Source organism: Sebastes fasciatus, chromosome 17 (assembly GCF_043250625.1).
Source record: "Sebastes fasciatus isolate fSebFas1 chromosome 17, fSebFas1.pri, whole genome shotgun sequence".
Classification (NCBI taxonomy): Eukaryota; Metazoa; Chordata; class Actinopteri; order Perciformes; family Sebastidae; genus Sebastes; species Sebastes fasciatus.
Window position 1 is genome coordinate 32,389,148 of NC_133811.1, and position 23,164 is coordinate 32,412,311.

The 23,164-nt window shown below is 45.1% G+C and overlaps 1 protein-coding gene across 1 annotated transcript in view; it reads right to left on the bottom strand.

Annotated features, from left to right (window-relative positions):
• The window catches only part of thsd7aa (thrombospondin, type I, domain containing 7Aa), a 154,031-nt gene that overhangs the window by 3,730 nt on the left and 127,137 nt on the right, over nt 1–23,164 (bottom strand). Inside the window, exons 11-25 of the mRNA XM_074613673.1 lie at nt 21,914–22,017; nt 17,745–17,939; nt 17,222–17,488; nt 14,613–14,791; nt 14,438–14,443; nt 13,807–13,940; nt 11,966–12,119; nt 10,047–10,188; nt 9,797–9,912; nt 9,595–9,712; nt 6,557–6,702; nt 5,206–5,380; nt 3,332–3,505; nt 2,655–2,750; nt 238–320 (exon numbers count right to left, since the gene is read on the bottom strand). Coding sequence (XP_074469774.1) covers nt 238–320; nt 2,655–2,750; nt 3,332–3,505; nt 5,206–5,380; nt 6,557–6,702; nt 9,595–9,712; nt 9,797–9,912; nt 10,047–10,188; nt 11,966–12,119; nt 13,807–13,940; nt 14,438–14,443; nt 14,613–14,791; nt 17,222–17,488; nt 17,745–17,939; nt 21,914–22,017 — 2,089 coding nt within the window. The remainder of the gene's footprint in view (nt 1–237; nt 321–2,654; nt 2,751–3,331; nt 3,506–5,205; nt 5,381–6,556; nt 6,703–9,594; nt 9,713–9,796; nt 9,913–10,046; nt 10,189–11,965; nt 12,120–13,806; nt 13,941–14,437; nt 14,444–14,612; nt 14,792–17,221; nt 17,489–17,744; nt 17,940–21,913; nt 22,018–23,164) is intronic.

Here is a 23,164-nt window from a genome sequence, read left to right on the forward strand (position 1 = left end):
CACACCAAGAGACACAGAGACACACCAAGAGACACACCAAGACACACCAAGAGACACACCAAGAGACACCAAGAGACACCAAAAATATGTCGAGAGACTGCAAGAGAAGCCAAAGTCCATTTAGCATTTCCACTCCCTGTTCACACAGCTTCACAGGGAGCACCATGAAGCTGAAGACTGGATTTGACCACATACTGTATGTATTCAGTATTCGTCACGGCTCTGTCCAGAACTCACCTCTGTGCACAGCGAGCGTGGCTTGGTGCAGGGCGGGTCACAGGATCGGTCAGCCATCGGCTTGGCTGTCAGCGGGCATCCACCTGAGGAGCAAAGGTCAAAAGGTCATCTGGTGTTCTGTCAATCTAAGATGTCAGAACCAGTTCCAGACCTTTCTACTCGTAGTCAATCAATAACAATATTACAGTCTAGCAACAGAATCAAATAATCCATGAAGAGGAACGATGGTGTCCCAGTTTCCTCCTGCTGGAGGCGCTGAGTGTTACAAGCAGCTGCAGCATCTCTGTTCCTGTCTCTCTCACATTGAGCTCAATACAACGGGTTCTGGTACTGGAATCATTTCATAACTGGCTCAGTTTGAAAAGCACTAAAAATTACACTCCAATCCCTCAACTGATTAAGGCACTTGATTTTAATTCATCCTTCAGCAGACACACTGAAGGCTGAGAGCATCCAGAAGTGGATTAATACCCATGAAAGATGATTTATTTTCCCTTTAAGTGACGATTCACTGCGTTTTCCTGTAACAGCACTGAAGCTCTGGATGATCACATGTTTACTCTGTCCAAGTGTTTTTAACAGCACCTCAATTACACTGCTGCTGAACTTCTTCTATTCTGTATTTACAGTATGAATACAGAGTATGAATTCACGGTGTAGTTGTGGGTTGCAGGTTTAGTATCGTTTGGTAATCACGTTCATCTGCTGAGTCGTACAGTCTGTGGAGTAAAGAGTATGTGTTCCCACTGTGGATGAAATGAGCTGGATAACGTAGACAGACAGCACCAGTGACACTGATCCAACCAGCAGACATTCAGAGAAAACACATGCCCACAAAAACATGGTAATCTATCAGAGCGTCCTGAATATTTATGAGGTGGCATGCTCGGGGAGAGAGCTCGCTATGAATATTCATGAGGGGAACGCCACTGCTTGCACGCAGGAAGAAAGAAAGAAAAAGACGCAGCGTGCCAATCAGAGCAGCCGTAGATAGACACACCATCTGGAGACGTTCCTGGTTCACCTGAACTCAGAGTGTCGTACACGCTCCCCAACCCAGAGATACCTCACGGCTCCAGGCCTGTATGAGGTAGGAGCTGGACGTGGCTCAAGGCCTGTATGAGGTAGGAGCCGGACGTGGCTCCAGGCCTGTATGAGGTAGGAGCTGGACGTGGCTCAAGGCCTGTATGAGGTAGGAGCCGGACGTGGCTCCAGGTCTGTACGAGGTAGGAGCCGGACGTGGCTCCAGGCCTGTATGAGGTAGGAGCCGGACGTGGCTCCAGGTCTGTATGAGGTAGGAGCCGGACGTGGCTCCAGGTCTGTATGAGGTAGGAGCCGGACGTGGCTCCAGGTCTGTATGAGGTAGGAGCCGGACGTGGCTCCAGGTCTGTATGATGTAGGAGCTGGACGTGGCTCCAGGTCTGTATGAGGTAGGAGCTGGACGTGGCTCCAGGTCTGTATGATGTAGGAGCTGGACGTGGCTCCAGGTCTGTATGAGGTAGGAGCTGGACGTGGCTCCAGGTCTGTATGAGGTAGGAGCTGGACGTGGCTCCAGGTCTGTATGAGGTAGGAGCTGGACGTGGCTCCAGGCCTGTATGAGGTAGGAGCTGGACTTGGCTCCAGGCCTGTATGAGGTAGGAGCTGGACGTGGCTCCAGGCCTGTATGAGGTAGAAGCTGTAAATAACTGCAGACGCCGTGACGAGAGGAAGTCATTCTTCCAGACCAAACGGTGCTTTGTGGAACTGAACAATACTCTCAGCGTTGAGCTTAACCCTGACATGTGATGGACATCGATAATGGGATTAAATTTTGACTGTGGCACTGCTACGGATTAAAACCTCATCTGTTTACAGTTTTCTGGAATTTGAGGTCAAGAAATGCTGAGAAAGCTTCTGTATCTGTGATTGTGATGCTCTGGAGAAGTGAACTTATCTTCATCATCACCTCGCCACGCAACGCTAGAGCTCATGTGTCAGAGCTGACCTCATCCAGGTCACATCCATGCTATTAGACTGGATTCAAGGCAACACACTGGTTTATACAAGCTGTTTAATAATAATATTATAATATAATAATAATGATAACAAGTGGAGGGTCTGCTTTCACATTTCATCGGGTGCAGTCTAGCTACTAGTTGTTGATGATCTTGTTGAACTAACTGGATCAAGAATATGATGTTGAATTTAATATATGATGGCATTTCATATAAACAAATCAGTTTGGAGCTGTACCGAAATGATTGGAGGGTTTCTTTTATCTTCTTGCTGAACGGAGGGAGGTCTGAATATCAGTGGAGGTTCTTTGAACCTTTTGTGCAAAACTAAGATTGGCTAATAAAATTTAGCTAACCAGGTCCTGATTCCAGTTCACACTCAGCAGCTATCAACACTTATAGCCAGAGGTTTATGATGCTCACCTGTGACGTTCAGTCCATCTGAGCGCTGACACCAGACATGACGAGACGAGCCCCTCCACGGTCCATTCCTCCACTCGTATTCCAAACACTGACCCTCTGCAGGAAGAGCACGATCCGGACTTTGTTAATAACAATGTAGCTTATAGAACTACTGTCGACACAACACCTGTACTCCTATAACATAATACACACAACCCAGTCGCCAGAAAACAATGTTGGCAATGTATGTTTCTGCAAACCACAGTGCGGCGGCAGCCAGACGGCCGCCTCGCCAGGAGGAAACGGTGAAGAAGAGTGCGAGAGAAAGAGAGTGAGATAATTCTGCTCTCATTTGTCGTCTGATAAACAGCAAATTCATCTAAACTGGGTTGAAAACTGATGCAATCTGGTTGACATGGTGATGAATTACCATTCTCCGTTAGAGAGAGAACGTTAACCAAAAACACCGGCTATGGGGGGGGGGGGGGGCTTTAACAGGGTGTAGGATGCCGACAGCGATGTACTGCGGCTCCACATGTATTCGGGAGGCACGTCCTGATTGGTCGGCCAAGTTTATGTAGAATCCAGTGGGCGAATGGCTGCATGTGATGGAGGAGAGTATTATCATGTTGTCGTGGCGACTGGGCTGAATACCCCTCTGTTGACCCCTCGGTTGACCCCTCTGGTGTCAGACTGACCTGTACACGGCCGAGCCTCCAGCTCCTGCTCCGGACACTGCAGCAGGTTCTCTGGATCCTGGGCCACCACGGCTCGGGATCGGACCTGGACCGAGCCGAAACCTAGATCATCCCCGCTCACGCAACTCAGCTGGCACGGACTCCAAACGGTCCAGTCTGTCAGGTAGCACTCCCCTACAGAACATACAGACAGTTCAGCAAACACAGCTCAGAATCATCAGGAACATCACGGAGCGTTTCTGTTCAGAAGGCTGGATCCAGATCGGAGAGTCCTCGTTGACCTTGTGGTCTCCTCTGAGCCACTTAACTTGATTACGGGCTGATTACACCCACACACTATTCAAGTTGAAGTAGTCAGTGTAGTATACACAGGGACACAAATGCTTGAACAAATACTACACATACCCGCCCCCCCACCTGTTCACATCAGCGTTGCATTGTGTGGTGGGACACTCTGGAGCTCTCCAAGCTCCTACAATCAAACACACTGGACAGTAAGTAGGTCTAAACCTGGGCTGAGCCCTGGTGGGGCTATTACTGTTAGACACCAACATAGTGAATACTGGTATATGTTGATGTTGTCTAATGTTGAATCTGACCAGTAGACAACATCAACTGGTCCAGTCTGACAAACACTGTGCGGATTAAACCTAACCCTAACCCTAACCCCTAACCCTAACCCCCTAACCCTAACCCAAACCCTAACCCTAACCCTAACCCTGGTTCAGTCTGAAAAACACTGTGCGGATTAAACCTAACCCTAACCCTAACCCCTAACCCCCTAACCCTAACCCTAACCCAAACCCTAAGCCTAACCCTAACCCTGGTTCAGTCTGAAAAACACTGTGCGGATTAAACCTAACCCTAACCCTAACCCTACTACCCTAACCCAAACCAAACCCTAACCAAACCCTAACCCTAACCCTAACTACATCCTGGTCCTCCGCCTCGCCTGGGGGTCGAACCCGGGTCTCCCGGGGCAGAGAGCTGCTCCAGCCACCTCACCCATCCATCCCGACAGGAACAGGAACCAGCTCTCACACACAAAGCATCATACAGCCACACACACTTACATACAGATCTTTAGGCCAGTGCACATAAACCTCCACCGGATCTATTAACCCCAACCATAACCCAAACCTAACCCTAACCCTAACCAAACCCTAACCCCAACCTAACCCTAACCTAACCCTAACCCTAACCCTAACCAAACCCTAACCCTAACCTAACCTTAACCCTAACCCTAACCTAACCCTAACCTAACCCTAACCCTAACCCTAACCCTAACCAAACCCTAACCCTAACCCTAACCAAACCCTAACCCTAACCCTAAACCTGACCCTGACCCTAACCCTAACCCTAACCAAACCCTAACCCTAACCTAACCCTAACCCTAACCCTAACCAAACCCTAACCCTGACCCTGACCCTAACCCTAAACCTAACCCTAACCCTAACCCTAACCCCCTAACCCTAACCCAAACCCAAACCCAAACCCGGGCGTTTGTTTACAACCTGTCTGATCAGCAGACTGCTCGTGTTTCTAGACCTGTCAGACTTCTTTTAGTGATGTTCTCATTCTGGGTCTCCGTACTCTGACTACAGTAGTTTTTTTTGTTACTGATAGGAATGATGGTCAAAAGTACACAAGACCAAAGTTGTACTAATTTGAAGTCATCCTTTGGAGTAAGCAGGGCTGGTTTTGTTGTTTGGTGTGAGGACTGTTGCAGCGATCACTCCTGTAAACTTTAGTTCACTACTCTGAGACCTCCTTCTCTCCAAGTTGGAGCCCAGACTGTCTTCTCACCTGGACAGGGTACGGTACAGAGTTATCTCCTCACCTGGACAAGGGACGGTACAGAGTTATCTCCTCACCTGGACAGGGTACGGTACAGGGTTCCATCAGAACGATGTGTGGATCTCCGTCCACCGAGGGCTCCAGATCTCCACACAGCTCCTCGTCCACCAGGCTGCTGTCTTGCTGACCCGAACCGTCCGACACGAAGCACGACACGTTCCTGAAGCGCAGGCCTTCTCCACACCTCGCCCCCTGATGGAACAGAAATACAGTATACAGTATATGTACACCTTTATATTTAGGGTATATATAACTCATGGAGCAAATGCTATCATGAAGAGCAAGCTGGCTGTAGTTTACATCCACGTCCGTCCAACATGTCATCCTTTTATCCTGTTAGATGTTTGAAATAGTCATAATTAGCATGGGAATTCTTGAATTATGGACAAAAACGTGTTTTGTGAGGTCACAGTGACCTTGACCTTTGACCTTTAACCACCGAATTCTAATCAGTATATCCTCAAGTCCAAGTGGACGTTTGAGCCAAAATGGAAGAAATTCCCTCGAGGCGTTCCTGAGATATCACGTTCACTAGAACGGTCCAGACGGACGGACAACCTGAACACACGACGCCTCGGAGGCATGAAACCAGAACATCTCTGACTCTGCTGCATCAAAGTCTATCCCATGTCTACAGTCCATCAGGAATCTGACTGTTATAGGAGGGCTAAATCTGTAGGGTACTATCATTGTGGATGTATCGTGACCTGCAGCCTGGAGGACTGCTGTTGACCGTCATTATTATGACATCACACACAGCTCATGTTCAGTAATAAATGTCTGCTTGTATAATGAAACGTTGGGAATGTCAGTTTGCCTTGTGACATTATCACATCTCTCATTGCTACACATAGACTTTATACTGGAATTATAAATATCTATCTGGGATTTTAAAGGTTAATAAAAATATAGATATTTTTGGACTTCACCTGTTGATGAGTAGATATTCAATAGTTCTTATTGTATGTGAACAGAATGGTTGAACGGTCTCTATGGTGTTCTGGTCAGATGACTCCTAAGTTACATCTCATATTGGTGCGGTACCTTCTTTGTTGTTCTATCATCACTGTTGGTAGACTTAGTGGACGGCTGTGGGGAGTTATATTCCCTCAGTCTCCTTTTAGAACCCAAGGAACCCTTTTATTATTATTCCTGTGTACAGTTTAGTATTCTTTAGTTAAGCGACCCATCATTCAGGTTTTTGTTTGTTTGGGGAACGTAAAAGTGTTCACATTAAAAACTCCTCACACGGTGGCTTCAGCTATTCTAAATCCTGATCCTGATGAAGGAGAAAACACTAGTGAATACTGGCCAGACTCCTTACGAAGGAGTGTTCTGATACAGACAGTAGGACGGAGGCCGACTGACCTCAGACCTGCAGTCGGACCAGACGCTGTATCTCCAGCTGTAGCAGGGCTTCACCAGACAGGGCTTCCACTGCTCCATCTGGGCCGGGCAGGGCCTGCCGTCACCCTGGGGAGCCTGGATCACTGTACGCCTCCTCCACAGCTTTCCTGCAGAGCAGCACATGAAAAGAAGGAAAGAAGATGAATTATGTATTTCTGAGGACGTTGACTGAGATGAGGAAGACGGTCAGGTCAGAGTGTGGATGTGTAGAGTCATTTAAAATACTATTCTGTCTGTCAAGGTGACCTCTGGGCTAGTCACCACGGGAGCTGCAGGAGATTCTCAAACCAAAGCTGCTATTCTAAAGATGGCCAGCATGAATATAGAAAGGCCAGTTAAATCTAATAAACGCCAAATAAAAAAACAAACATTGCATAATGTGACTTTCACTGTTTCCTGTTTCCTGGCTCCTGATTCTGTTACTGGATGAATAAGGTCTGATTCTCCTTTAATGTTCTTCTGTCTCAGGGTAATAATTCAACTCTTCTCTTTTAGCTGACTTCATCATACTCCCTGTAGCCATGTTTTAATATTCACACTCCTTTGTTGTGTTCAAATGAAACCAGTGACTGTCTCAGGATGGGGGGGGGGGGGGTATATGAGAAGGGAGGATGGTAGGAGTGTTGGGGGGGGGATGTGAGGAAACTCTCAATGAGCTGCCGTCTCAGAGGGAATGCATGAGGTTTCTGTCCACGGTAAAACAAACACCACATTCAGCAATAATACTTCAAGTGACACAAAATAGTAAAGTAGGTCTCACGAATCACAGAAACTTAGTGAAGCATTAATACTGATACCAAAGGGCTCATCTACAGCGTTCTCTGGATGGAGACAATACAAGTCAAATAACTGAATCTACTTCTCAAAGGTCATTCTCAGAGCTCTGAGACTTCTCAGAGAGATCATCTACAAATCCACGCAGGATTAGTTGATATGATCTCCAGTAAGTCCCGTTACCCTCCACTTCCTGTTGAACACTATCAGGAACGCGTCCCCGGGTGACGTCTCACCAGCTGTCACTTCTTCTCCCAACAAACCAACCGATGTGCCTGAAGAACGATGAAACGACGGGTCTCTTTAACAGATCTGACCTGAAAGCTGCAGTTGGTAACTTTAATAAAAATAACTTTTTACCATATTTGCTCAACCTATCCGTATATATAATATAATATCCGTCTATCCTGACAGTAGTGCATGAGAAGGATCATCGTCATGTCTGAGCTTCTTTCTTCACTGGTTGTTAAAAGACGCTAGCACCTTGCCATGCTGACAGAAAGCCGTTATCGGCCTCCAGTACGGTGTTCATGCTTCGGTGGTGTCCCCGCGGGGGCCCGTGGCAGCGTTTTGGGGTTGAGCGGTGGGTGGCAGTGAGGGATGCTGGGTAAAAGAAGGCCTGTGCCAGCTGTCACTATCAGTGTTTGGCTGGAGAATACACAACGCCATGATTATCTCTGCACACAGGTTGGACATCCAGGAAGATAGCACTGTTTTTACACCGCCTGATTGATAACAGCACCTCGCTGCTTCCAGGTATAATCATTTACTTGAAATCACAAATCCAGCTCATTGATATTCCTGGCTCAGGAACAGAAATGAACCCTTCCAGGAAAGTATGTCCTCGCAGCCAGCCTGCAGATGAAAAGAAAGACAGGAAGGGAAGCGAGGAGGCCTACCTGCTGTTTCTCCATCGCCTGGGGACAGATTAAGGTTACCACAGTAGCTAAAGCTGGTATTGGTTTCATATCTCCTATTTGCTCTGGTTGCTTCTGCGTGCTGCTCTTCTCAAGGACCGGTGGAGAGCAGAGTGCTCCCTGAGCCCCACAGCACACACTCATAATGGACCACCAATCAATGGCCTGATCCGATGGAGTTACACATTATTATCCCTCACTCAGTCGGTTTAGGGCTATAACGTTATTGTTTCTCACATCAGGAAGCGTTTCTGGTTTCCCCCATTACTGTGGGAGAGGCCGACCGCCGAGAGGTTGATCGCTGCCGACCGCCGAGAGCCGAACGCTGCCGACCGCCGAGAGCCGATCGCTGCCGACCGCCAAGAGCTGAACGCTGCCGACCGCCGAGAGCCGATCGCTGCCGACCGCCGAGAGGTTGATCGCTGCCGACCGCCGAGAGCCGAACGCTGCCGACCGCCGAGAGCCGATCGCTGCCGACCGCCGAGAGCCGATCGCTGCCGACCGCCGAGAGCCGAACGCTGCCGACCGCCGAGAGCCGATCGCTGCCGACCGCCGAGAGGTTGATCGCTGCCGACCGCCGAGAGCCGATCGCTGCCGATCCCTGAGAGGTTGATCGCTGCCGACCGCCGAGAGGTTGACCGCTGCCGACCGCCGAGAGCCGATCGCTGCCGATCACTCACAGCGATGAAGGCACTATGCTGGCAAAGCTGTGTGAAGAGCCTGTCATGTTGGAATTTAAATGAAATGGAATCAATGACTACATCGAGATTTAGACTGTACTTAGAGGAACCCTGGTTGAGATTCCTGCCTTACTGCCATATGAAACAGTTTCAAATCATATTGCTTCTTGTGTTTTTATGGACACAGCCAATGTTAGGAAGCTAAAAAAGGCCATTGACATCAGAGATTTAAAGGTCCAGTGTGCAGGATCCGAGGTGAGGAGATTACAACCAACTGAAGCCTCTCCTGTGTGCCAGGCGTGATGGAGAGCTACGGTGGCCGACACAAGGACGCTAAAGATCCTTTCTAGAGCCAGCTGCTGTAAGAGTAGAGTACGTAGTGTGTACGTGGGAAGTGAGTGGTGAAGCAAGAGAGAGAGAACGTGGCGATGGGATTTTCGGGATATTCTCAACCCAAAGAGTCGTTCATGGGTCGGTTCGAACAGAACGGAACGAACCGGGTCCGATCGTTCTCCCTGTTAAAAATGAACAAATTGCCTACTGCACACACACACACACACACACACACACACACACACACACACACACACACACACACACACACACACACACACACACACACACATACCTGTCAGCCCACAGGTGTGGGTGCACTCGGACCACGGTGACCAATCAGACAGCTGACAGTTGACGGGACATTCCACCACACAGGAAGCATTCATCTGCCACTTCCTGTCCAGGCCCAGCTGCAGGAGGAAACAGGCTTTTATTCCCTCTTTGTGATGAACCAACAGACGGAGGCTTTAAGAGAAACGCTGCACACCACCCACCTCGTTACACAGCTTCAGGTCCACAGATTTACCGTCGCTACGCACGCAGTCCAGCATGCGGGTTTTGATGCCGTATCCGCACACCGCTCTCTCACTGAGCTGACAGGTACTCCAATCTGCAGAGAGACGTTCCATCAGCATCTCATACAGTACCACCGACATTCACATGTATTCAATGCAGTCCAGTTGAAGAGCATGACTTCCTGTTGCCTCTGCTAACTGAATCCAGCTGACGCTTCGTTAGTCTCACCAGTGATGTTGTAGGAGTAGTGGAAGCAGTTGCTGTTTAGTTTGCAGAGCTCGGTCTCTTTAGTCGGAGGACACTCCTTCTCCTCTCCCGGCTGGCGGAGCTGGTAAGCGCTCCTCTCTCGGGTACCGTTCCCACTGCACGGCTGAGGAGCAGAGGAAAGGGTCGTGACCTATTCAGCCGTACCGTTACAGTATACAGTACACTGTATACAGTATACAGTATACAGTATACAGTATACAGCATACAGTATGTGCACGTGATGAGCAAACGGCCTCTGTTAATGTTCTCCTCTCCAGTAAACAGATACATGGATTCTGCTGTGGGCCTACTCATGCAGCAGAGTAATGTATGCACCCTGACGCCAAACCACAGAACACATCAAAGATCCCACTATATCTTTTCATAACATACATATAAACTGGAAAAACAAAGTTCGGAAACTTGTGTTTGGTCGATTATTTCTCTGTTGTTAAAATGCTAATTGGCATTGTATTTTACATCTTTGGAAAGCCTGTTTATTTACCTTCGCAATGATGTCCAACTTGTAAGGATCATGCATTTGTGGGATGAGCAGCACAGCTGATTATGTGGGTAGCGCCCAAGAAAATTTGCCAAAATGCTCCGTCAATGGTAAACAGTGTATTCTCCTGTTGGTGTTGACTCTTGTTTTGAGTTGTTTGGTGGATTGGATGATTGAACTCTCTATCAGTAACAAGGAACAAACAAGACATATTGGCAATTTTACACTTTATTAATTTAATCCACCGTCAGGAGCCTCAGTAGAGGTGGAAGATCCATACGCATTCACAACAGCCTGGCACCTCCTCCTCATGCTGGTCACCAACCTGGTCACACGTTGCTGTGGGATGGCGTTCCATTCCTCAACCAGGATTGGTTGCAGGTCAGCCAGCGTGATTGTGTTGGTCACTCTAACACGTACAGCACGCCCAACCTGATCCCACAAGTGTTGAATTGGGTTGAGGTGTGGACTCTTGGCAGGCCGTTCAATTCTCTCTACTCCCACATTGTGGAGGTAGTCTGTGATAACCCTGGCTCTGTGGGGGCGAGCGTTGTCATCTTGGAGGATGAAGTTAGGTCCCAGATTGTGGAGATATGGGATCGCCACTGGCTGCAGAATCTCATCCCGATATCTCCATGCATTGAGATGGCCTTCAATGATGACAAGCCTTGTTTTGCCAGTGAGGGAGATGCCCCCCCCCACACCATGACACTGCCCCCAGCGAAAGCTGTTACTCGATCGGTTCAACAATCAGCATAGCGTTCTCCACGTCGTCTCCATACTTTGACCCTGCCATCCAACTTTGGCAGACAGAACCTGTACTCATCACTGAACATGACATTCCCCCACATGTTCAGGTTCCATTGTCTGTGTTGTCGACACCAGCGCAAACGGGCCCGACGGTGAAGGGCAGTCATTGCAGGCTTCCTGGTAGCCTTATGAGAATACTCTGTTTACCATTGGCACAGCATTTTGCCAAATTTCTCTTGGGCACTACCTACATAATCAGCTGTGCTGCTCATCCCGCAAATGCATGATCCTTACAAGTTAGACATCATTGCGAAGGTAAATAAACAGGCTTTCCAACGATGTAAAATACAATGCCAATTAGCATTGTAACAACAGAGAAATAATCGACCAAACACAAGTTTCCAAACTTTGTTTTTCCAGTATATATATATATATGTATATATATATATATAAACCTACATCTGCGCCAAATTTGTTGCTTTAATCACAGAATGCACAGTTGTTCTCCTGAACCAGCCCGCTACAACTGTCAATGATCAACTGGAGGCAAAACTGCCCCAAAACAACCCCGTTGTGACAGTTTGAAGACTGTTTAGCTCATTATGTGAACACAAAGCAGGGAGAGACAGAGAGTACTAATCCTTCCTACCAGTGGACACGCGCTCCAGACCGCCCAGTCTGATAACACACAGTCCTCAGGGCACGGCAGACGGCTGTTCCGGGCTCCCAGAGGCATCTCCTCCGGATCACACAGGTAGTCCTCCACCTGCTCAGACGGCCCGTCGATAGTGTTCAGCATACACCTGGACACACGGGGGTTCAGGACGGGGTGAGTCTATACCTGCATTCATCCTCTGTGACGGCATCACAGCATCTCTATTCAGTCCAGCTATTGATCAGTAGGAAGAATTATCTCTGGATATAATCAACCTGCAGTCTATCCTGGTGAAGAGGTAACACATTACTATGTTGGAGATGTCTCTAGACGCCGGGCGGGGGGGTGCTAGTGTGCAGTGGATGGATTGTATTTGTTTAATAGCGGATCTTACCCCTCCGATACGGGGGAAGCAACACACATGGTTCTGTGTGGGTGGGATCACGTTGAAAGTGACCAATCAGAAGAAGGCCGGTGCCTCTCGTACCCAAACTGTCTAAAGTCGGGTTGATTGACGCGAGCAGAGCAGAGTTACCTGTGACGGGGTTTGATGCTCGCCACAGTGTTTCCCGTGTGAGGCTGTGCATCATCATGTATTGAAATGTATTTATTGTTGACAGCATATTAAACCTTCCAACCTCGGTTTCATTAGAATACATTTAATACTTGATGATCCTTTCTTTCTAGTGTGTATAGGCGATAACGTACAGTATCTCCATGAGTATGAGATTTGAGTTTACAGTTCATTAGGACTTTGGTTTATGGCGTTTTGCTGATCACACTCGTTGACTTCCTGCTTCTTCACACAATATTTGATCCGTATATATTTCAGAGAATTCTGCAAAGAACAGAGATGAGCATAAACGTCTTCGTAGCTTGCACGTCATCTGTGGAGTATGAAAAAACGCCAGTATAAACAAAGCTTTATAATGTGCGAGTGGCAGGTAATATCTGCACGTGTGAAATCATATCATTTGTGTGAGCATGTTTTATTGCGCTCACGGCATATGACATAAATCTAATGGCATAGGCGAGTCTCACTGATGCACATCTCTCCTGCAGCTTCCTCCAGACTCCTGATGTCTCACTTTGTGTGTCTATTACCATATATATACTGTATATATACTGTATATATACGTACAGTATATAACCTTCTGAAGAAGCCGGATCCACTGGGCTGAATCTAGAGGTGTCTGACGACATTTATTATGGATCTCATGTCTGAATAAGCAGCCTGGTCACTTTGACAGTCCTACTGTGTCAGACCTGCAGCATCTCTGCTGTCAACACGTCTGAACTGATTGTCTTCAGATCAACGTAAAGGCTCCAGCACGGTGAAACACGCACAGACCGAGATACACTGTGCAGCCTTAACTGCAATAAATGTCCTATTTCAATCATCATCTCTTACTGTATGCACAAAGAAGTATATCAGTTGAATAAACTACAGAATACTGTGATCCCATCTCAAAGATCATCAGAGGAACTGTTCCAGTGAGCTCTGCTTTGATAAACTGACCACATTAATATATCATTTCTTGTCTGAAAGAATCTCCAAACTAACTTTAGTAACAGTTGTTGTACTAATATGAGATAAGAGCTGTTAGTCCTCCTCCATCATCGTGGTGCATGCTGGGATACTTGTCTAAACTAATCCTTGATGAAAGAGGTGGCCAAGAACACTTCTGGATATTTGGGGCTTCATGTTTCTAAATGCAAACTTTGAAATAGAACTTGAGCTGTGAGTGTGACTGTATTCAGTGAGAGTAGAAGTAGAGACATGAACCCAGATGATTGTCTGTCTGAGTCGTAGCTTTGACATGGTTTCATCTTACCTGACTTTCCTGGTCTGGACACCTTCACCACAGTTATCCTTCAGGTCCACGTTGCTGACCTTCCACACACTCCAGGGCTCTGCCAGCCAGACGTACTGCCCACAGTCACTGAGGCACGGCACCACCTCGTACACCTGACACACACACACATCACAGTTACCGGTCGGATCCGGTATGTCTAAACCTCCACGAACTAGCCCTCCTAATGACCTCCTAAACAGGACACTGTAGTTTAGCAACAGTGTGAACTGAATTTATTGAGATTAATAATGATTCATTAGATAAATATCTAAATAAAACTATTATTCATTGGACTTTTACTATGACAATTTGACTAATTGCAAGAATAACACTATTTCAGAAGTGAAACTAGAAGGTCCAAAATAATATCTAGAAAAAGGTGTGAAAACATAAACTACCATGAATCACCATAAAGCACCATAAACTACCATGAATCACCATAAAGCACCATAAAGCACCATAAACTACCATAAAGCACCATAAACTACCATGAATCACCATAAAGCACCATAAAGCACCATAAACTACCATAAAGCACCATAAACTACCATGAATCACCATAAAGCACCATAAACTACCATGAATCACCATAAAGCACCATAAACCTTACCTGAGCCTGTGGACGGATCCATCCATCACGGATGAGAAAGGAAGAACAGAGAAGAAGTATTCAGATTATTGCACTCAGGAATCAAACTGAATTGTACATTTAAAGTGAAATAGTAACGGTAACCTTCCTCTCATCTGGCGTTATAAATACATGTTCAAACTGAGACCCGTCTCACCTGGTTGACGTGGTCCAGTTTAGGACACGGCCGTCCTCCGTTGTAGGGCTTTTCTCTGAGCCACTTGGAGCGAACTTTGACCCCACTGCCGCAGGACTTACTGCAGCGCGACCAGTTGGACCACTCGCTCAGTTTGCAGTCAGACGGACAGGCGATGATGCACGCCTCCTCGATGTACCCTGGAACCGATCACATGACAACAAACTGACACATCAAACACAATAACAACGGACTTTCTCACCAGAAACCGATCAGCTGCCTTGATGCCAATCAGGAACTTCCCTCAGGCATTAAAGCATTCTCACGGTTCCTCCCTGATGAGGACTCAGACTCACCCATGCAGAGCTTTATCTGACTCCTGCCATGAACAAACCTACATCACTGATCTGCAGCTGGAGCCAGAAGACACGTCCATCAGCAAAAAGGAGCAAACCATGACCATGTTACCCCCCCACACCCCAATACTCCCTAGTGTTGGGACCCACACCACTCAACATGGAGGAATAATGCCAACCGCTGCTATGACCACACTATTACTAAATCCTTCAACTGTTAGTAGCTGATTGGTGATTTCTGGTTACAGTTATTAAATATATTATTAACCAGAGATCCAAATTGACTTTTGACTGCCATTTTAATGCCTTTTTGAGCTCCTGTACCAACACAATTTGGTGCCCCGTTATTAGCAATATAAAGAAAATGTATTCCTATGAATTGTATTGATATTCATAATTATCTTTAATATGTACTAATAACCAGACCAGGTCCTACCTGCGTCCCCAACACTAGCACAAGAGAACCAATCAAAGACTCCTGAATCAGAGAGGAAGCAGCAGCAGCGACTCGGAGTCCGATTTCTTTTTACCGTTACAGACAGTTTCCATGGAGCAGCGCCGTACCGGGAGGAACGCTTTGGCTCACCACCAGACCGTCAACGAGCAAACTCAGACACTCATTCCCCCCCGAGTGCTTTGATGTGTTCTCTATCGACTCAGGGCCGAGACGCAGAATACGACACGCCTGTGATTCTTTATTCCCTTTCCTCCCTTTGTTGGGATACACTGTGAATGTTAATACAGCTCCCGCTAAGTGGACCGACAGATTCAGATCGCTTGCAGCAAACACATCCCCAACTTCCCCTGATTGATTGTTAGAAAGACTCACTGATAACTGACCCTTAGTGGGGTCAAATGTCATCAGTCTATCAGGTCAATTCATCCCAACTATTTGGACAGGATTGCTAACTGAAGAACAATTGTAGCCTGCTTTACCTATTCCAGTGAGTTAATGTATTAACCCTAACCCTAACCCTAACCCTTATGCATTGAGCATCCAGCAGGACTCAAATTAAGAAATCTGTGGAGACAAGTGGTGGTATTCAGCGGTGTCCCATTTCAGGGACTGTCTCCTTTGTGGTCCATATTTTAAGACGAGTTACCTCCAACAATAGTCAGTGACTGTCGGTGCCTTCCACAACAACACATACGAGCCTCGCGACATAGACATTCCATCATCTTCTGATCGGTCATCTCTATTAAGGTAGGTTGAGATTAGGACACTAGAACTATGTGGTCAAAGTTAGAAGGAGATCGTGGTCATAGTTGAAGACATCACAGTTGACTGGTAGGAGAAAGTGTGAGAACCCAGGTCTCTGATTATCGGCTCCGTTCTCCTCCCTGAGAGGCTTCGTGCAAAAAAGTCGCCAGAAAAAAACATTGGCATTGTACGTTTCTGCAAACCAACGGGATACGTAGAATATTTACGTTTCTGAACCAAAAATATGTTTCATAAATATGTTTCCTATCAGTCTCGTATCGCACAATGCCACGTGATTAACGTTGTGAAGCCATTACCAAGACTACTTGGTAAAGGTTAGAAAATAGATCAGCAAACGGATTCAGTAATGTCGGTGGCAGTGATGTCCATCACATGTTTGTGAACATTATCCACCAGTAGCTACTGGTCACACTGGTCATACTGGTCATACTGGTCACACTGGTCATACTGGTCATACTGGTCATACTGGTCTTACTGGTCATACTGTCCGTACTGGTCACACTGGTCGCACTGGTCGCACTGGTCGTACTGGTCGTACTGGTCACACTGGTCACAGTGGTCACACTGGTCGTACTGGTCATACTGGTCACACTGGTCACACTGGTCACACTGGTCACACTGGTCACACTGGTCGTACTGGTCGTACTGGTCACACTGGTCACACTGGTCACAGTGGTCATACTGGTCATACTGGTCACACTGGTCACACTGGTCACACTGGTCACACTGGTCACAGTGGTCAACAACACTCCTGAGAGTTTATTACATGGGTATAAATGATGGAAGTCAGACATAAACTCCATTTCTGTTTAACCTGGACGAGTTGTACATGTAGAAATAATACGGACACATTCACTAAATACCTGGTGATTCTTAATGTGTTGAAGCTAAATGCTGTAACTTGTAAATGTTTAATGATTTGTCAGCAGTTTGAGGAAACCTTCCTGGTGTTCATTTGAATCAGTGTTTCATTGTGATCCTCACTGTCAGTTGTAAAGATGAAGAAGAGTTAGGATGAAGGTCAGTGACGTATTAGAGCATGGACCACTCACCATGGCTGTTGCAGCGAGACGTCTCCACTATGCGGTTGTCCTGGTCGTAGCACACCATGGCCTGGTAACGGTATCCTTGGCCGCACTCCTTGATGTCACCTTGGATCTTCATGCCCAGTTGCCCCTCCAGGCGGCCGCCCTCCGGTAGGACGCAGTCCGACCAGTTGCCCACCGGCTGGGCGTTGTATTTATTACATGGGCAGTACTGGGTCTCGCTCAGGGGATACACCTGGTGGTTCTTACACTGGTCACGCTTTTTGCTCTTCCCTGCAACAAAAACCCAACATATTAACTGTTAACTTTGTTAATGTTGGGATGTTCTGGTCTGTAAACAGGTCACGGAGCCCCCAGCGGTTAGAACCCTGCTTGGATTAGGGCAGTTCCTGGTGGAACTGGAGGAATTTAGATTTACCGGATACTCAGTCAACTTTACACAAATAAAAAAGTTCAAATTCAAATTCAGTTTTTCCCATCCACTGATCTTCTTCTAAATATTGATGTAATCTGGAAGTCAGCCACTCACCAACCAGCATCCTCTTGCGGGTCCTGACGCCTACGCAGTCGGCTGAGCAGGAGGAGAACTTGGACCAGCTGCTGAGTTGACAGTCTTCCTGGCAGGGCAGCTGGCAGGGGTGTGTGATGGGCGGCATGGAGCTGGCAAACTTCAGACAAGCCTCGATGTCTGCCTGCCCACCGTCCTGCTTCCGGCACGAGACGGCTTCAGGGGAAGAGGAGCGAATAAAGTCATCGTGAGGATGGAGACTTCATGGTCAACTTCAGTTTAGATGATGAGAACATGAGTCTGATGCTCCACTAAGCCTCCAGACAGTAAGCCCCTATAGCTCTGTCCAAACAGGCTCTAATAGATGAGAGATAGATCTCTAATAGATGAGAGAGAGATGTCTAATATATGAGAGAGAGATCTCTAATAGATGAGAGAGAGATGTCTAATAGATGAGAGAGAGATCTCTAATAGATGAGAGAGAGATGTCTACTAGATGAGAGATAGATGTCTAATATATGAGAGATAGATGTCTAATATATGAGAGAGAGATCTCTAATAGATGAGAGATAGATCTCTAATAGATGAGAGAGAGATGTCTACTAGATGAGAGATAGACGTCTAATAGATGAGAGATAGACGTCTAATAGATGAGAGATAGATCTCTAATAGATGAGAGATAGGTCTCTAATAGATGAGAGATAGATCTCTAATAGATGAGAGATAGGTCTCTAATAGATGAGAGATAGACGTCTAATAGATGAGAGATAGATCTCTAATAGATGAGAGATAGGTCTCTAATAGATGAGAGATAGACGTCTAATAGATGAGAGATAGATCTCTAATAGATGAGAGATAGATCTCTAATAGATGAGAGATAGATCTCTAATAGATGAGAGATAGACGTCTAATAGATGAGAGATAGATCTCTAATAGATGAGAGATAGATGTCTAATAGATGAGAGATAGATCTCTAATAGATGAGAGATAGGTCTCTAATAGATGAGAGATAGATCTCTAATAGATGAGAGATAGATCTCTAATAGATGAGAGATAGATGTCTAATAGATGAGAGATAGATCTCTAATAGATGAGAGATAGATCTCTAATAGATGAGAGATAGACGTCTAATAGATGAGAGATAGACGTCTAATAGATGAGAGATAGATCTCTAATAGATGAGAGATAGGTCTCTAATAGATGAGAGATAGATCTCTAATAGATGAGAGATAGATCTCTAATAGATGAGAGATAGATCTCTAATAGATGAGAGATAGATCTCTACTAGATGAGAGATAGACGTCTAATAGATGAGAGATAGATCTCTAATAGATGAGAGATAGATCTCTAATAGATGAGAGATAGACGTCTAATAGATGAGAGATAGATCTCTAATAGATGAGAGATAGATCTCTAATAGATGAGAGATAGACGTCTAATAGATGAGAGATAGATCTCTAATAGATGAGAGATAGGTCTCTAATAGATGAGAGATAGACGTCTAATATATGAGAGATAGATCTCTACTAGATGAGAGATAGACGTGGCCTGCAGACGCAGCAGCTTCCTAAATAACACATCCACTCTGCATGCAGACATTCAGAACGCTGCTGAGCTTTAGACGATGACTGGACATCTCAACAGGACGGACCGGTGTTCTTACGAAAAACAATATTTCACCTCTCAATTATTCAAAAAATAAAAGTATGCAATATAATTTAAATGTGCTGATCTGTGATCTGTGACCTGATCTGTGATCTGATCTGTGCTCTGATCTGTGATCTGTGATCTGATCTGTGATCTGATCTGTGATCTGATCTGTGACCTGATCTGTGATCTGATCTGTGCTCTGATCTGTGATCTGTGATCTGATCTGTGATCTGATCTGTGACCTGATCTGTGATCTGATCTGTGCTCTGATCTGTGATCTGATCTGTGCTCTGATCTGTGATCTGATCTGTGATCTGTGATCTGATCTGTGACCTGATCTGTGATCTGATCTGTGCTCTGATCTGTGATCTGATCTGTGCTCTGATCTGTGATCTGATCTGTGATCTGTGATCTGATCTGTGACCTGATCTGTGATCTGATCTGTGATCTGATCTGTGACCTGATCTGTGATCTGATCTGTGCTCCGATCTGTGATCTGTGATCTGATCTGTGATCTGATCTGTGATTTGATCTGTGACCTGATCTGTGATCTGATCTGTGCTCTGATCTGTGATCTGATCTGTGCTGCTGCTCCTTCTTTGTAAGTCATACGTTTAGTAAACGTATTCCGATGACGTCTTTGCTGATGAAACACATGGACCTGTGGAAGTTTTGATCTTTTAGAAAGCTGCTCCACATCTTGTTGTAAACCCATCTATCATAGTTTGAGCTGGACAAACAGTAAGAAAATGATCTAATGGTTTAAATGAGCAGTCAGTTGTAGTTCACTTTAGCTCGTCCTGATGTGATAAACACACTGCTGCTGGACGGACGCTTCAAAATGACCTTAGTCAAGAAAACACAGGGGACAATACGTTAGGAATAAAAATACATTATTTCAGAGTGTCCGTCAGTCTTCCTCTCTGATACACACACACACACGCACGCACGCACGCACGCTCACACGCACACACGCACACGCACACACGCACACGCGCACACGCGCACACGCGCACACGCGCACACGCACACACGCACACACGCACACACGCACACACACACACACACACACACACACACACACACACACACACACACACACACACTCATGGGAAATAGAAGTAAGGGCTGTAAAGCGTCTATTTGCCTCCATGCGTTGATTTGAGTGAGTAGTAAGAGGCTGGTATTGAGTTGTGTCTCTGCAGATCAGAGGATACTGTTACAGGTAATGGAACATAATGACAGCAGCCTCCCAAGATGGAGGAGCAGGATGCTCATCACTGGAATCAGATAATATTCCTCCGTCTCTGAGACTCTAACGGGAGTCTGAGCTCAGAAGCAGTCTGAAATACATCTTCTATTCTTTATAATAATGTAAAGATGAATAATATCAACCTGTCTTCTTATTGACAGAACAAGAAACCAACAAGATAAGAAGACAGATCTATGGTCTATTTATTTACTTACAAATGTGCACTTTCTGTTCCGTTACGAACACAAACTACGTTCCATCATCAGACTGGAGACGTAACCTCTTTAAAGATGGTGAGTAGTACTCGCTATCTTTCAATGTTTGTGCTTTTTAAACACAAAACACAGGTTTTATACTGCGACACAATCCAGCCAACAGTAGCCTCAGTAAACTCTCAGCTGATCTCCAGCTGATCTCCAGCTGATCTCCAGCCTGCTGCCTCCTTATTCAGGTGTTTGTAGTAAAATGAGGAGGCATCGTATACTGTCAGCCGTTCCTCGTCCGTCGTGTCACTTTCAAAGTAAACGTTGGAAATAAATAGAAACAGGGCGTCTGACAAAAGTTCAGCTCAAAACTTCTCACCGTGCAGCGCTGCGCTTCGTCGCTCGCGCCCATTTAGTTCATTCCAACAGAAAACAATGTAATCAGAGTGATTTTGTCACTGACTCTGACTGACGCTCGCCTTGCATCCTGTTTGGAGGCTGTAATCTGTCGGCTACATGCATCCCGATATATTAGACCTCTCTGCGTCGTACACATCACGTTCCCTCTAGATGTTTTGTTTGTGAACCCCCAACATTAAAGTTCAAACTGCACCGATAACAAGTCGACTGTCTCGATTCTCCCTGAGACCCCAGGTCACCTTAAATGAACGGTGCATGTTGGGAGACTCTCTACCCGAACACCCCCGCTGTTAAACCTGTGCTTCTATTCATTGGTATTGTGGAGTTGAGAAAGCGATATCTGAGACTCCGTTACACGTAAACTGTAACATTCACATCCCTCATTCTCAGTCCCAGAACATTTACAGCTACATTAAAGTAGTATGCCGCCCCCCAGGTACCGCTTTGATGCCAGATCCACTATCCCAGGCTCCAGCAAAGAGAGAATATAAAGATGGAACGAAGTGATCAGCGGTCCCAGATCACCACCATCAGAACCTCAAGATGACACCTCCCGTATCCGTAAAGGGAGAGACAGTGGGGACATGTTGTCCAGCTCTTTATACAGTCTATGGTTCATATAGAGAATATATATAGTGTGTGTGTGTGTGTGTGTCTGTCCTCACCCCGAACCTGCAGGCCCGGTCCACAGATCTCCTGAGCTCCAGGACTGTCCTGACGTACCGACCATGGAACCAGCTGGCATCGCCGCCACTTGTGGGTTTTCCACCTAAAGAAGAAGAAGAAGAAGAAGAAGAAGAAGAAGAAGTATACCAATCAGAGGCGTCTTGAATTTAGATGCAGGGGGGGATGGTTGCTAATTGTAAAAACTAGGAGGTTGTCCGTGTGTAACGTATGCAGGTGTTTATGTTGAATAGGACCACACACCTTTATAGTTATAGTAATATAGTAATATAGTAATATAGTAATATAGTAATATAGTTACCTGTATAGTTATAGTAATATAGTAATATAGTAATATAGTAATATAGTAATGTAGTAACATAGTTACCTGTATAGTTATAGTAATGTAGTAATATAGTAATATAGTAATGTAGTAATATAGTAATATAGTAATATAGTAATGTAGTAATATAGTAATATAGTAATATAGTTACCTGTATAGTTATAGTAATATAGTAATATAGTAATATAGTAATGTAGTAACATAGTTACCTGTATAGTTATAGTAATGTAGTAATATAGTAATATAGTAATATAGTTACCTGTATAGTTATAGTAATATAGTAATATAGTAATATAGTAATGTAGTAACATAGTTACCTGTATAGTTATAGTAATATAGTAATATAGTAATATAGTAATATAGTTACCTGTATAGTTATAGTAATATAGTAATATAGTAATATAGTAATATAGTAATATAGTTACCTGTATAGTTATAGTAATATAGTAATATAGTAATATAGTAATGTAGTAACATAGTTACCTGTATAGTTATAGTAATGTAGTAATATAGTTACCTGTATAGTTATAGTAATATAGTAATATAGTAATATAGTAATGTAGTAACATAGTTACCTGTATAGTTATAGTAATATAGTAATATAGTAATATAGTAATATAGTTACCTGTATAGTTATAGTAATGTAGTAATATAGTAATATAGTAATATAGTAATATAGTTACCTGTATAGTTATAGTAATATAGTAATATAGTAATATAGTAATGTAGTAACATAGTTACCTGTATAGTTATAGTAATATAGTAATATAGTAATATAGTAATATAGTTACCTGTATAGTTATAGTAACATAGTAATATAGTAATATAGTAATGTAGTAATATAGTAATATAGTAATATAGTAATATAGTAATGTAGTAATATAGTAATATAGTTACCTGTATAGTTATA